This window comes from Populus euphratica, unplaced genomic scaffold (genome assembly GCF_000495115.2).
Source record: "Populus euphratica unplaced genomic scaffold, PopEup_1.0 scaffold22.1, whole genome shotgun sequence".
Classification (NCBI taxonomy): domain Eukaryota; kingdom Viridiplantae; phylum Streptophyta; class Magnoliopsida; order Malpighiales; family Salicaceae; genus Populus; species Populus euphratica.
Genome location: NW_011499863.1, coordinates 1,217,618 through 1,232,198, shown reverse-complemented (window position 1 = coordinate 1,232,198; position 14,581 = coordinate 1,217,618). Strand labels below are relative to the sequence as shown.

Here is a 14,581-nt window from a genome sequence, read left to right as displayed (position 1 = left end):
TTAACTTAACCGAACCTAACCAGTCAACATAAAAGAAATAATTTTAAAAAATGAAGTTATTTTTATAAAAATAATAATTGACTTGGCCGCCCAAGAACTCAAATTTGTTTTATTTCAAGTCTAATAACTACAATCTTATCCTTTACCTCTTGCCCCCCTGTAATTTCACTTCGAAAAAGGAAGGTGGGAAAGGCACATAAAGCATGATGAATATACTCAAGAAAAGGCCGAAGGCCAGCAAAGAAGTAGGCCCATGACATAGATTATGACCGTTGCACTATGGAAATCATCACCCCACCAAGCTTCATCACATGGAGATATACACATCACTCACTGATATAGATAGGTTGCAGATACTCTACTTCTTGTCTCACCTCATAGAATCCCTCCCCTTTTGCCCCCGCACAACCTCTTTTTTTTTTTTTTTTTTGAATTTTTAAAGTCATAAACAGCTTGATAGCCGTTGAGGCTGAAAACCCTCTCTTCCATCTCTATCAAAGTGAACCAGAAGGAGAGAAATTTGTCTCTATTCTTGATCATTTTCGAATCTTCTTGTACACATCTTTATCTACGTCTCCGTATCAAATTTTGAATACCCAAATTTGAAGGAGCGGAAAAGATGAAGGGAATGATGAAAGGGAAGTTGATGAAGAAGCTCAAGTCAATCAAGCCAATTGGGTACTTGAAGGAAACCAGAGTTCTTCAAGTGAATGCAGCAGATGGGTTCATCGAGACGTTCATAAAGAAGCCGATTCTCAAAGCTCAAGCTGAAACCCCAGAGGTGATGGTATGCAAAGAAGTGGAGCAAGAAAAGGTTAAAGATAGCAGCTTTGTTGTTAATCAAGAATCAGATGTTATTGATGTAAATGAGCTTATGAGAGATCTTGATGAGGAGGATGAGGAAATGGAGGTCGATGATGATAAGGAAAATGTCAGGCCAGTAGTGAAGGCAAGAGTGGATCTTTTTGGGGTTAAAGATAAGGAGGAGTCAAAAGGGTCTAATTTTAGGCAATCCCCGCTGTCAGAGATTGATATCTCATCTTTCCGGCGACCGGATTTGAATTCCGGGAGCCTTTTTGACCCGAATTTGTTGTCTGCCTTTGAAGAAGCAGTGAAAGAGCATATGCGAGTGAGTGAAGAGGAGAGACGAGCAAGAATTGAGAAAGAGAATCTTGAAAGAATGAGAGAAGAACCAGAGAAGAATTTTGAAAACCAGGAAGAAGAACCACCATTGAAGGCTCGTCGAATTGAGGAAGGTGATGATATTGACCCTATATTAGGCTTCCCAGAGATGTGTCCACCAGGTGGAAGTGACTCAGTAATTCTCTACACAACATCACTTAGAGGGATCAGAAAAACTTTTGAGGATTGTAATAGCATTCGCTTTCTCTTAGAGAGTTTTCGGGTACTATTTTTCGAAAGGGATGTGTCAATGCACATGGAGTTTAAGGAGGAGTTATGGAGGGTTTTGGATGGCAGGGTGAACCCTCCAAGGCTTTTCATTAAGGGGAGATATATAGGTGGAGCTGAGGAGGTTTTGGCTTTGCATGAACAAGGCAGGTTTAGAGTACTCTTTGAAGGGATTCCGATTGATATATTCATTGGTTCACCATGTGAAGGATGTGCTGGATTTAGGTTTGTGCTTTGTTTCCATTGCAATGGCAGCCATAAGGTTGTTGTAGAAAATGGGTTGCCAAGTATCTGCCAGGATTGTAATGAGAATGGGCTGATAATCTGTCCCCTTTGCTGTTGAAGATAAATTATATTGGAGTTGTCCCTTGTTACTTGAAATTCTTTTTCTTTCCAGCCTTGCTTGTTTGGAGGGTGCTGTTATCATTACAAGGATTCCTTCCCATTCCTTTTTGTAATGCCTGGAGTAGAATATAGAACCAGCCCTCTCCATGATCGCTATGTAAAATTCATAAAGAATAAGCATGCTATACCTTTCTAAGAAGCATCATATTCATTTTCAATGTAGCCATTCTTTGTGTGAAACTTTATGAATCACTGTAGCAGCAACAGAGCCATTTTTCTGTAATAAGCATAGAAGTTGAGAGTTTCTTTTTCACCCCATTTTCAAGCATCAAAAGTCAAAATCAACTTTAGGAAAGCATCCCCCCATTGATTAACATTTCAAGGTTTTTTTATTTTTTAAAAATTGTTTTTGATATTATAAAATAAAAATAATTTAAAAATATTAGAAAAATATTAATTTGAAATAAAGAAAAAAATAAAAAATATTTAAACTTTTTCAAAAATACCTTTAAAACGGGAAAACTTCAAGTAGCCACGACTTTTGATTTCTAAACCGCGATTAACAAGTGCTCAATGATACAGGAGAATGAAACTGGTATCAAGATAGATATGTCCACCTGACTTTCAGTTGAGAATTTTGAATTTAGTTTCTGCTTCGTAACAGCCAATGCAAACACTACAACCATAAGGAAAACAGGCTCGGCAGTTTTATATATATCCTCAAGCAACACATCTGCTTTCCCATGCAGCAAGAAAGCCACCTGCCGATGCCCAGAGTAGAGTTCTTTGCAGAATCGCCGTACCATATTTTCCACTATAGCGTTTCCCTCCTCGTCTACTGAAATGTGTTGATTGCAGAAAACACCACTAGTTGCCCCTTCTTCCGTAAGAGTTACACTGCTTTAACGCTCTTTAATCTTCAGCCTCCAAGTCCAGTTGATCATGTGTTGGCTCAAGAATACTTTGATATACATGCTCTAAGGGAAATATCTCTGTTGATAATGCTGAAGTAAGGGATACAAGCAGAGAAGGTCGGGAAGACACTGAACCACTCCGAGCCAAAGCTAACTAAATGCACTGAAGCAGAAGACTGGTCGTATAATCATGACCAGAATTATCTAAGTCTCTACTTTTAGAAATAAAACCTTGTCCCACAGACTATCCTATTTTCCGCAGAAACCCTTAGGATGGAAAGAATTAACAATCCCTGACCACTTGGTGGAGATCTATTCGATGCTCTCAGAACACCAGCTGCAGCCATGACAATAGCAAATGGAACAGTCTGTCTTCGAAAAATCTCTTAAGCAAATATTTGCAACTTCCGCAGAAGAACATAGAGCATACCCTATACCTGCAAGAACATCTGGAATGACCCTGCCTAAGTGACTAAACAATCTGCACTCATCCTCCAACAACCTACAGAGCCACTCCAAGCAGACTGTTTTAGAGGATTCTGATACAGAAAGCACAGAAGAAAAGGCACCTAGAAGCAGTGCACTTTCAGAGAGAAACTCGGGGCTCTTCTTAGAACCAAATTCAATAGCTAAAAGATGAGACAGGGACACCTCAGCCGAATCAATGAGTACAGAAGAGGGTCTTAATGACTTTCTGACCCAGATATAAAGAATCCGGAGAAGGAGAGGATATGCTTCATGGGGAATCACGAGGTTTGTAGAGGATAAAATTGAAACTAGGAGCTTCGCTTGGGGGGTCAGCAACATAAACGGATGTGGGAGCATCAAGAAGAATTTTCAAATACAGAAAGTGATGGGACTCGAATGATAGGTGTTGAAGGCAGTCTCTGAGCTCAGCCCATGATTGAATGATGGCACAGCCAGATGAAGTAGAAAATTGGTCTGCAGAAGTGTCGCTGCTACTACCACTAATGCTCCCCAGCCATTCTCAAGGATAAGAGTATTGGCCTGTCTAGCCATCTTACTATTCCGAACTGCAAAAACCAGTTATGTAACTCTTCTTCAGATGCAAAAAACAAAAACCGACACCCAACAGTGCATAAGCATAACCTATATCCATTAAAACCTGTTTAAGAAATGTGAGAAAGGCCAGAAAATGTTCTAGTTAGCTATATTCAAGATTATTTAGAAACCAAGATCTAAAATACAAGAACTATCATCAAAATTCAACGCTGAGGTGAAACAATCCCAATAGGATGAGTTATCAGTTAGCTTCCACAATTAAATTTAAAGAGCAGAGAACTATGTAGGATCACACGTGTGTGAAAAAGAAATGATCTTTAAACAACATGGATATGTCTTTAATCCATCAAAATATTTGCTTCAAGCTCAAAAACATAACCAGCCAAGAACGTATGTGACAAAGAAATGAACTTTAAACAAACCCATGTTCAGATTCCATCAAGATCGCTGCTTTCAGGTTAACTGAACAAAATATGAAGGATATAAGAAGGAAAACCCATCTTGGAAAAAGTAGGGAGAGGAAGCAAAATTGTGGTTCTTAATAGGAGAAACGAATGCTCAAAAGCTTTTCAAAGACAAAATTGGCCATTACTTATTAATAAAAAAAATTATATATTCATGAATATTTTATAACTCATTTATCAATAATAACTTAAATTATTAAGTTAAATTAATAACTAAATAATTTAAAATTTCAATCTTAATCAAAACAAATTAAACAAAAAAACATTATAAACCCAACAATATAAATCTCAAATCAAACCTAATACAATAAAAAAAAGACATAAACACATTAAAAATCATATAAATATCAGTAATTTACTATTTATTTATTTCGATTATCACAATATTATCAAAATAATTTTTATTTAAAAAACAACTACCTAAAAAAAACACTAAGTCAATTTCATTCAATTCGGTATAAATTTGGGTTAAATTATCATACCTACACAAAAACCCATCAAGTATCTTCTTTTTGTCTTTATAATAAGAAATTAGATTTCAAGTTCAAGAGCATGAAGCTCTATTGTTGTAAGAGACTGGTCGTTGCCTTAAAATTCAGGAATCTTCTAATTCCGAATGAAGCGAAAACATCAGGTGAAAAATTGAGTGATGTCTTCTCTTAACGGCTCCATCTGCAATTTCATTCCATCCCATTATGGCTCAGAGGCCTACATAGAGAACGCCAGCCCATTAAGATATCCCAAACTATAAAATTTAATTTGGCTCACACTGTTGAAGGAGTTGTGTACGGCCAGAGGACGCTGATGATACTATATAACTCTTCGCCAGTATTTATGCTCTCTCAAATGAGTTGTTATCGTCTCCAAAACATCCTCACCGCGCTCCCCGCTTGCGTAAACATCACTTACAACCCGCAACCCTGCTACCTCATATTTACCTCTCCCCCATCAAATAATTCCAGGTTTTGTTTTCTTATGAATGCAATGTGAAGAAGTGCCCACCTTTTTCAGTTCTTACATTTGTTGTACACGTTGGTTTTATTTTTTTTATTTTTTTTCCAGGGTTTTGTGTAGCGGTTATAGCTCCAAGAATCAAGTGAAAAAAATGGAGGCGGGTCATCATGATCTTTCAAAGGTTACAGTGTTTGGTGATCCTCAGTTACTCCAAAGGAAAATCGATGCAGTTCGTTTGGCTGGTCCTGCTAAACTCCAGGTATTTCTTTTCTTTTATTATCATAATTTTTGGGCTCTTTTTATTGATTTTTGAGTTTAATAAAGAACCCTTTTTTTCCATTTCTTGATTTTGTTTATTGGAATCAAAAGATTTTTTGGTTGTTGTTGATGTTATATATGCAAGGTGATAGCAGATTTTGATGGAACATTAACCAATTACTTCGTGAACGGTCGTCGAGGGCAAAGTATTTTACTGTCTTAATTATGGTTCTGTTTGTGTAGTTGAAAATCTGTAATAAATTTGGACTTTTGAGTTTCTTGTAATGGCAATGTGTAGGCAGTCACGGAATTTTGAAGCAGGGCAACGCGGAGTATGATGACAAGAGGCAGGCATTGTACGAGTACTATCATCCATTAGAATTCTCCCCAACAATTCCAATTGAAGAGAAAACTAAGCTCATGGAAGAGTGGTGTGTCACTCTATTTATTGTGTCTCTGCTATTTTGGCTTAGCGTTACTAATACGATGATTTGACAAATTTGCTATGGTGGTTTATAAGCACCTAAATGATTCATAGTGTTTTGCTTTTAGTCAATGTCTTAGGAGAGATTTTAGTTGTAGTTTGGGAAACTGAAGTAATAGTTTTTCTAATGCAGGTGGGGGAAAACCCATAATCTTCTGATTGAGGGAGGCCTCACATATGATGCAATCAAGGAGTCTGTTGCTAGCTCTGCAATTGCTTTCAGGGATGGCGTGGTTGAACTTTTTGAGTTTTTGGAGGTAAAATTTTGTCATTTCGATATAAGGTTTTGAGCTTTGTCTTTTCTAAATAGGGGTATTCATGTCAAGTTGTATATCACCAAATTTGCTTGTGTTCTTAATTCACAGGAAAGAGACATTCCAGTTCTCATATTCTCTGCGGGGCTTGCAGATATCATAGAGGAGGTTAGTTTACAGTATATGCTTTTCTGGTGATTTTGTACTATAACCAAGTGCCTTAACTAACTGATTTCTATGGTACCTTTCGCCGCACTCGCTTCTTCTTTTCACTGTGCCAGGTCCTGAGACAGAAAGTCCATAGATCTTTTAAGAATGTTAAGATTGTTTCAAACCGAATGGTATTTGATAATGATGGTCGCCTCATTTCTTTCAAAGGTATCATTTTCTTTCTGGCTTACGTGACCACTGTTTCAACATATGTTTTTGGCCTCTCCTCATAGCGGTACCTGCCTGGGATTTTCTTCTTCTTTTTTTCTTTTTGTTTTATCCCTAGCAGAAATATGACTTTACCTTGGAGTCAATGCCAGTAATCTGTCTTTTTCCAATTAAGAATAATCTCTCCTTTTCCAATTAAGTGAATGGTCTATGCTTCTAGGGTTAGTGCCCAGTTTTTATGAAGGCAAGGACCTCAGCTACATGCCATGTTCTCTTTTTTTTACTAGTGTCTTTGTCATATCGAACCTAAAAGGTTACATGCTTCTTCCTTTGTTTTTTTTTTTAATATAATTTTGAAACATTGATCAAATTTTATTTGTGATGTTGTCTATTTGTTCTTCTGTATGTTAGAATGATCCTAATTCTGGTGTGCTATTTCATTGCAGGGAAGTTGATCCATAGTCTAAATAAAAATGAGCATGCTCTAGAGATGGCTGCTCCTGTTCATGAACATTTCGGTGATGGCGATGGTCCAATCAATGACAATGCTTCTGTAAAGAAGAGAACCAATGTCCTGCTTCTTGGTGATCACCTGGGAGACTTGGGGATGTCTGATGGATTAGACTATGAGACTCGAATTTCTGCAGGTTTCCTGTGAGTGTGTAAAATTGCTTGATTATCTCTACCATACCCCCCCCCTCCCTCCCAAGTTTTCACCAATCTTGGCTGAATTCTGGTTCCCAGAGGGTTTAACGTTTTGTTACCTGTTTACATAATACTGAATATATCTGGAAAGGCAGGTGAAAAAAATGCATGATAGGAACTCAAAATTCTGTTGGGCATTTGGACACTGTATTGTTAATGGAATTTGTGTGAGACGAGTTATGGACTTCCAATATTGCTTGCCATAATATGGAATGATTACCAGAGGGAAATTTAACAGGGATATTTTCTTGGTTTGTTTGTGTTTTTGAATGTTTGTGCGATGCAATGTTAAATGTCTTGGGCTTATAACCAAGAGGTTTCAGGTCTGAAACATGAGTAGTCACCGCATGTGAAGATATTGAAGTGTAGAACTATTTGATAACTTCTCTTTCCAGAACCATCTTTCAGTAGGAGTAACATCATTTTTTTATACTAAACAAGGGGTTCATTAGTTTCTCAATCATCTGAACTGCTTTTTCAGGAATGACAACATTGAGAACAATCTCAGTAACTACTGCAAAGCCTTTGATGTGGTTTATCTGGTGAGTTGATGTCTTTGTTATCTTTGTCCTTTTTTTTTCTAGAGTGGTCTTGCCAAGCCACCCTACCCAAGGTCCGCATGAAGCTCGGGTTAACTCCTATAATCAGGAGAAGCTTGCGTGAGGGTCAATTACTTCTGATAAGAGACCGGGGCATTCATTTTGTGTTTCTTGAGGGTGAGAGTGATGCAGAGAGAGAATTTACGTGGAAAACTACACCCTCATTTATGCTGCTACTTCAAATTTTGACTTAAGTTCATTTCTTGCAGAATGATGCACCTATGTGGGGAGTAGTCAAGCTTGTTTCACAGATGTGCTCAACGGTCAACTGAAGTTGTTTGCGTTCTACATCAATAAAATACTTCAGCTCATCTCAGGCTTTGATCAAGTGGAGATGCGAACTAGACTTAACCTTAACCCGTGACTTTCATTCCTCTGAAAGTGTCATCCATGAGAAATCTATGGGATATCTTTTCCCAGGGGAAGGATGCTGTCAGAAGATACTCATTATTTTGCTAGAATAGTCAGAGGATTCAAGACAAAGTATTTGTAGCTCATTTGGTCCGAAAGCAATGAGATCTTGTGTGATGCTAAGAATCTATGTATTCAAGGCTCCTAAGTATTTATGCCATCCTTTATTTAAACCAAGTTTATCTTCTCCTGTATCATGCTTATGCCAAACATTCATTTCCTGCACATAAATTTTGGTTTCTCTCTTATTTCTTTGCTATGTTTTCTTCACGATTGGATCTCATTCCTCCAAATAGCTTACATGTTAGAAACCTCCCGTCCATTTTGAATATATCCATACTACGTTTCTCATCTTGAATCTTGTAGTTTCCCCAAAATGCAATGGAGAGCAAGAAAATTGCAGGTGCAAGAGAAAATAATCAAACGACTGTTATTTGAAGGTCAGCAGGTTCAGTTCCTATTAACTGAAATAAATGAAGCTGCATGCATGTAGTGGTTAAACGAGACATGAACCTATGCACGGGAATTGGTATCTATAACCTAAACTTTATCAAGGACCAAAGCTACAACCCCTTTTTTTTCCACTGCATTCATCGAGATTTGTAAAGAAATTTGACTGTCAATCTTGCGGCACGCCAATTTAACAGAGAAATAAATACTCCATCCTTTCAAGTTCCCTAAGGCACTATATAAGCACCACCCTTCTCTTGATTTGTATCATCTGAGAAATATTTCAAACGAAGATCTTTCATTGTTTAAAAGTTATTGGTGTGCTGCAAGGACAAGATGTCTGGAAACGACAAATCATCTGGTATTACTGGTGGCGCTGGTGCAGCTAAAGCTCCTGGTAGTGGTTCTACTGGTTCTGTCTCTGGCTTTGACTCAGAAGCAACAAAAGATGGGACCATGAAAGCTCCCGGTCAAGATGTTCGCATTTCGAGGGAGGGTTTTGAGAAAAACCCTGCTGGATATTTTCGGGACTTGCAAAAGAAGTGAAAGAAGATGGAGAATCTGAAGTCGAAGAATAAATAACATGTTCTTTTTTTATTTGTCATTTTAGTGCCAACGAAAGCACTTATTTTAGTGCCTATTTTTCTCTCTTCACAGTTCTTCATGAGCAATATGTAAGCCTATTTGCAGCAGTTATCAATTCTATATAACTGTAAAGAAAGCAACCTTATGGTACTCTTAAAGAAAGATGGTTTCCACTGTAATTAAAGGCATCATGTACATGTGAGGGAAATAAAATAATGAAGCTGTATGCGACATTATGCATGGAAATTACTATAGGGAGTTGGTTATTATCCGTCGTAAAAAAGGAAGATAGTTACATTCCTGGTCCGAAAACTACATTTGGAATATACGAAGAACCTCGAAAACAAATCACTAGATGGCTGTGTCAGCCTAATTATTTCCTAAAAAACCATATATTGCAGGAGGGGAAAGGGCTAGAGTAATCAACTTTAGAGAAGATTGTAGGAACTCAACTCTATAGGAGGTATTCTACATGATAACAGCCCATGCAGCCGGTGTATCAGCCAACAGTTACATCTCTTGATGAATTTTCATCTACGGGTAGTGTCAGCTGGGTGTAGTGGAACTCAATTTGAAGTCGATGGTGAAGGGGTGTTGATGCCATCAAACCCTTCTTGATATCAGCCTGCAATTCCCTTAAAGGGATTGCAGCCAAGAAACTCTTGATATATTCCTTGCATGACTCCTTTCCTTTACACACAATCTCTTCTTCCATCTGAGTCTTTTCTCCCTCGTTTGCACTTGATGGCAGACTCTTTTCAGCTGGAGTTTTTTCCTTGGAGCTGCTTGGTTGCCCTGTGTTGCCGACAGTTTTTTCATCTGATCCTTTAGTTTCCTTTGGTAGTTTCTGGATTGTCGTATCTTTGTCAAATTTTAGGACATAGGCTTGATTGCATCCCTCATAAAGCCTCTCTCCCAGTGTGTCAATGATATAGTAGGCATCCCGTTCAACCTTGAGGACAAAAAAGTGGTCATTCCAACTTACAACGTAGACCAAAGGGTCAGAATTATTAGACCAGTCTGTCCCATGATGACTAATCTCCTGCCAAATACTGTCAAAGGACATTGCACCATGAAGGAAGTCAAAATCTCCTTCTAGGCCTTCTGGATGGAAGAATCCAATGAAGGACTTTTCTGGGACAACTGAAAGTGGACAAATTTTAGCTTGAAGAATTGTCTCAAGGTCAAAGTGCTTGTCAGGAAATCGTTGTCTATAGTCCTCTTTCTCACAGAGATTTCTCCACTCTAAAGATCCATCTCTGATCAAGCAGTCGAATTCAGACTTGATTGGCACTTCATATCGGTTAGACTGCAACCAATTAGCAATGAAAGCAACCAGTGCCGTGCATGCACTTTGACCAGCAGCTCGCTCACTCCTCTGATCAATTGAAGCGAAAAAGACCTGTGCTTGGAGCTTCATGCGCGTGTCACGGCTTATTACTTCTTTTGTCTCCCAGCTGCCCACGGCAAAATTGTCATCCCCAAATTCGGTGAATGATGATCTACTAGTAGTCGAACCTTCTTCCCATTTATTCCACTGCCAGAACAGAAGTAGCCTTAGAATGAAGTTGAACTCGTATAAATTATTAAGAGGCATAAAGCCGATGCCAGAAGCCAAAGAAAAAAAGAAAAGGAAGAAAGATAGCAAAGGGTTGATATGTACCCCAAAACTGGACTCGTCAGAGGAGCTAAGCTGCCTGCGATCAAAATCAATGTCGTCACCACCCTCTTCTACACAATCCTTTTTCAAGAGAGGCTCGCCTTTAGATTTAGGCTTAGGGGATATAAAGCTCAGTTTTCTTTTCCTCCAAGCTAAGATTCCAAGTTTTGAACTCTGTTTCGAAGATTTTTCATGGTCTGATGCAGTTGAGTATTCAACATACAAAGATCCCATATCCGGTTTACAATGGTTATAGTATATCCAACTCTCATCTTCACCATTAGTTATAGCAATTGAATGAAATGATCCTCCAGCCTTGTTTGCATGCGCCAATGTTTCATAATTGAATGACAGCTGAGCACTAGGATCCCCGTTGCTCTCTTTCGATTCCCCCTCAGCATCATCATCGAGTGAATCTGTATCAAATGGGTAGTTGTCCTCATGATCTTCGATTCTGATACAGCACCTATCATTGCTGTTCTCTTTGTGACAAGCCTTTTTTCTCACCTGGAGGCTTTTCACTTTTCTCAAACCTGCTTTAAGAACAGAAAGTTCATCTCTCCTTGGTGATAGAGTTTCAAGAGAAGAGGGTGATGATGGGGCAGTCTCTATCACACTCTGCACTGCTTGTAGAGCTTCTCGAATAGTTCTCAATTCCATCAACCTGAGAGACAACTGCATTATATTTGAACTAGTGTCAGAAATGTAACAGACATGAACTTTCGTTGTAGAACATATTGAAAGGAATGGACTTACATGAAGCAAGGGAGTGCCCTCAACGGTGCCCTTGTGAACTGTTAAAGGAACAGCAATTTCAGCTTCTTTCTCCTTAGCTGTTGAAGCATATTCCGAGAGGTTTAATGTAGCGGTTCCAACTAAAAGAACCTTACTCCTTGGCCCTTGGTTCAAGCCCTGAACCATTAAAAACACGGTTTTCTTATAATCAAAATCAGTACAAGACTTTTCAATATATCATTCTACAGCCCAATATCCAGGAGTAAAATTGAACAGTTCGAAGAAAGAAAGGCAAAATGAAAATTTCAGCGTTATATGGTTAATTCACAACCAGTAATATGAAAACACATTATTAATCAAGAGAAGCAAATAAATCCTCAGTAGATATGTATTTCAAATATTACATCATGTTGAAAAAATATACATACCCATGTGAGAATTAGGTCAATGTCAAATAAACAACTGGGCAAAGTAGCTTAAGGATCCAGAGCATAAACAAAACAAAATGAGAAAATCCTCCAGGAACATGCCACTTTACATGATCTGGCATGATAATAACATCCACCATGTGTGAAGCCAATCACTTCAAAATAGTCACCACACATATAAACCAAAAAAGAAAGCCACATAAGACTTGAATTGAAAGCTACAGGTACTCAAAAAGAACCCCAAAGAATTTAGCTTATTGACCCAGTAAACAACACCAATTCTTCTGCATAAGCATATTCTTATACATATTGCAAAATCTGATATAACAGATTAAAAAAAAATACAATTCATGTGAAAAATTCATTATATGATGACTGGAATAAGAGTCATTAGAAGTTAAATAACACACCCACAAAAAAAAAAAAAAGGAACACCTCCATTGTTATCCTGTATAACATCCAATTTCCTGGAACAAAGGAGAGATACATAAATTCTTCATTAGCTATAGTTTTTCCCCTCAAGTATTCATCTTTATAGAAGTTTATAAGCAAGGGAAAAAAAAATCATGAAAATAACGGATAACATATTGATCAATATGAAAGAGAGGGAAAAAAAAATCAATAAGGCAATCTGACTCTAGACATCCAAAAAAATCATGCATTGACCAAAATTGTGACTGCTATAACATGCCATAATTAAGAGAGAGAGAGAGAGAGAGAGAGAGAGAGGAGATAGTTTAATGTCAAAGCACATGTCCATTATGTTATCCAAGTCAACCCTTATAAACTCTTCAACAATTCATGAACAGATAATCAATAAATGCAAAAGCGAAGAAAAGGAAATTTACACTGAAAACTGCAAAGGTAATTTCCCAAGGAAGAAAGACACCATCTTTATTTCCAGAAAGATTACACACACTTATAAACTCTTCATTCCATTGAAACCCATCACCTTCGAACCCTCGTTCCTCGGTAAAATTCCGCTTTACAGACCTCCTAAAAGCAATACCCTTCTGACCTTTCCACTTTATCTCAACCACCAAGCCCTTCTTGCCCTCATCACTGTTTTGCTCTTCATCTTGTACCAAATCTAGGCCTTGCAGTTTGTGAACGATCAATTTCGCCTCAAATTTTCTCGATGACAGAGGTGGCCATGGTGGCCACCTCATCATCTTCACCACCATTTCTGACTTAAAAGATAGAAACTTCTCTTTCCTAGAACAGAAAAGAGTGAAACTTTATCGGGAATGAGAAATTTGAAGTGATCTTGTGATCTCAGAGATATAAAGAGAATTTTAAGATACGGCTTTTGGAGATTATGGTAAAGATGGCAACAAATTCAGTGAAAGAGACTCAAATAGAAAAGACAAGATAGATTATCTTCACTTTCCTGTATTTCAGAGGAAAAGAAAATCTGGGTGTGATTTTGACTTGGATTTTCTTGTTAGATCATAAGACTTGGTAGAGATTGTCTCGGAATTCAAGGGTATAAGAATTCAATGGAACATTTAATCATGATAAGAAGAAAGGAGTGGCCTTTAACATCAAAAATTGAAAAAAAAAAAAGAGAGAGAGAGAAAAGAAGAAGAAGTGGGTTTGGTGACAATATGGAAAATGGGGTTTGAAGGATTTTGAAATCTAAAAGGGAAGAGATCGAAGAAGAGAGGAGACTTGGTGAAGAGCAGGGGGTGTTTTTTTTTGTTAATATATGGGTGGAATATGCCGTTGGTTATATGGAGTTTGAAGGATATACAAAATCCAGTTAAGACTTGAGAGAGAGAGAGAGAGAGAGGGAGGGAGAGAGGGACCGGCGAATGAATATAAAAAGGCATAAAAATAAACCTAAGAACTAACGTCTTGATGTTACTATCGTGTTCTTAAAAAAAAAAATTAATTATTTTTTAAATATGTTTTTTTATTTTAATATATTTTTAAATAAAAAATATTTTAAAAAACAATACCTACAAAATTTCTGAATAAATCCAAAATAGCCTTGCCTTATATATATAAAGTTTGTGTTCATAAATATGTTAATATGAATTTCTTAAAAAAATAATTTATTTTTAGTTTTTATTATTATATTTTTTTTCTATTAAAAAGAATAGCTTTTTCTATTTATTATTATTATTACATAAAAAAACCAATTTTGGGCAGCAAAATATGAACGAAATCTGTGAATTAGTAAATTTGATAGCTTTTTTTTTTGTTTTTTTGGTCATTTTTGCATGGTGTGTCCCCTCTACAATCGTGCCATTCGTATATTCAAGGTTTCAAGTTGATGAATTAAATCGCAATTAACCATTGTATAGTGTCCTTATTCTGCCTCATCATCTTAAGAAAAATAATTGAACGATGCCCTTTACCCGAGGTATTCCTGCATAATCAGTTTTGTTTTATTTTCTTGTATTTTTCTTATGGGAAGCAAAACCTCAAACTCTTTTTTCTTTTTTATTATATGTAAAAAATGGTGTTAATATATAAAGATTATAGACAAGCATGGGCCAGCAATATTCTTAGGATTAGT

The 14,581-nt window shown here is 37.2% G+C and overlaps 3 protein-coding genes across 3 annotated transcripts; 2 read left to right on the top strand and 1 right to left on the bottom strand.

Annotated features, from left to right (window-relative positions):
* Positions 1–124: 124 nt before the first annotated feature.
* LOC105125413 (uncharacterized protein At3g28850-like) lies at positions 125–2,068 on the top strand. Its single transcript, XM_011025837.1, has one exon. The coding sequence runs from the start codon at positions 620–622 to the stop codon at positions 1,751–1,753; it is 1,134 nt and encodes a 377-aa protein (XP_011024139.1). The 5' UTR covers positions 125–619; the 3' UTR covers positions 1,754–2,068.
* A 2,634-nt stretch (positions 2,069–4,702) lies between these two features.
* LOC105125411 (5'-nucleotidase / magnesium ion binding protein) lies at positions 4,703–8,445 on the top strand. Its single transcript, XM_011025835.1, has 10 exons — positions 4,703–5,118; positions 5,219–5,369; positions 5,514–5,574; positions 5,667–5,799; positions 5,986–6,109; positions 6,218–6,274; positions 6,388–6,484; positions 6,931–7,138; positions 7,671–7,731; positions 7,998–8,445. Exons 1-10 carry the CDS (start codon positions 4,961–4,963, stop codon positions 8,058–8,060), a joined length of 1,113 nt encoding a protein of 370 aa, XP_011024137.1. The 5' UTR covers positions 4,703–4,960; the 3' UTR covers positions 8,061–8,445.
* Positions 8,446–9,387: 942 nt separating this feature from the next.
* Positions 9,388–13,861, bottom strand: LOC105125412 (uncharacterized). The gene is made up of 4 exons (XM_011025836.1): positions 12,906–13,861; positions 11,651–11,806; positions 10,898–11,569; positions 9,388–10,771 (listed from the first exon to the last, which is right to left on the bottom strand). The coding sequence occupies exons 1-4, from the start codon at positions 13,239–13,241 to the stop codon at positions 9,734–9,736; spliced, it is 2,202 nt and encodes a 733-aa protein (XP_011024138.1). The 5' UTR covers positions 13,242–13,861; the 3' UTR covers positions 9,388–9,733.
* Between the last annotated feature and the right edge of the window lie 720 nt (positions 13,862–14,581).

Excerpts from the sequence above, each read along its gene's own strand:
- LOC105125411 (XM_011025835.1), top strand. The coding sequence starts at position 4,961 with ATGATACTATATAACTCTTCGCCAGTATTTATGCTCTCTCAAATGAGT. Across the intron at positions 6,110-6,217 it reads AACTTTTTGAGTTTTTGGAG|GAAAGAGACATTCCAGTTCT; the intron begins GTAAAATTTTGT and ends CTTAATTCACAG. Across the intron at positions 7,732-7,997 it reads CCTTTGATGTGGTTTATCTG|AATGATGCACCTATGTGGGG; the intron begins GTGAGTTGATGT and ends CATTTCTTGCAG.
- LOC105125412 (XM_011025836.1), bottom strand. The coding sequence starts at position 13,241 with ATGGTGGTGAAGATGATGAGGTGGCCACCATGGCCACCTCTGTCATCG. Across the intron at positions 11,807-12,905 it reads TTACCTTTGCAGTTTTCAGT|GGCTTGAACCAAGGGCCAAG; the intron begins GTAAATTTCCTT and ends TTAATGGTTCAG. Across the intron at positions 11,570-11,650 it reads AGGGCACTCCCTTGCTTCAT|TTGTCTCTCAGGTTGATGGA; the intron begins GTAAGTCCATTC and ends AATATAATGCAG.
- LOC105125413 (XM_011025837.1), top strand. The coding sequence starts at position 620 with ATGAAGGGAATGATGAAAGGGAAGTTGATGAAGAAGCTCAAGTCAATC.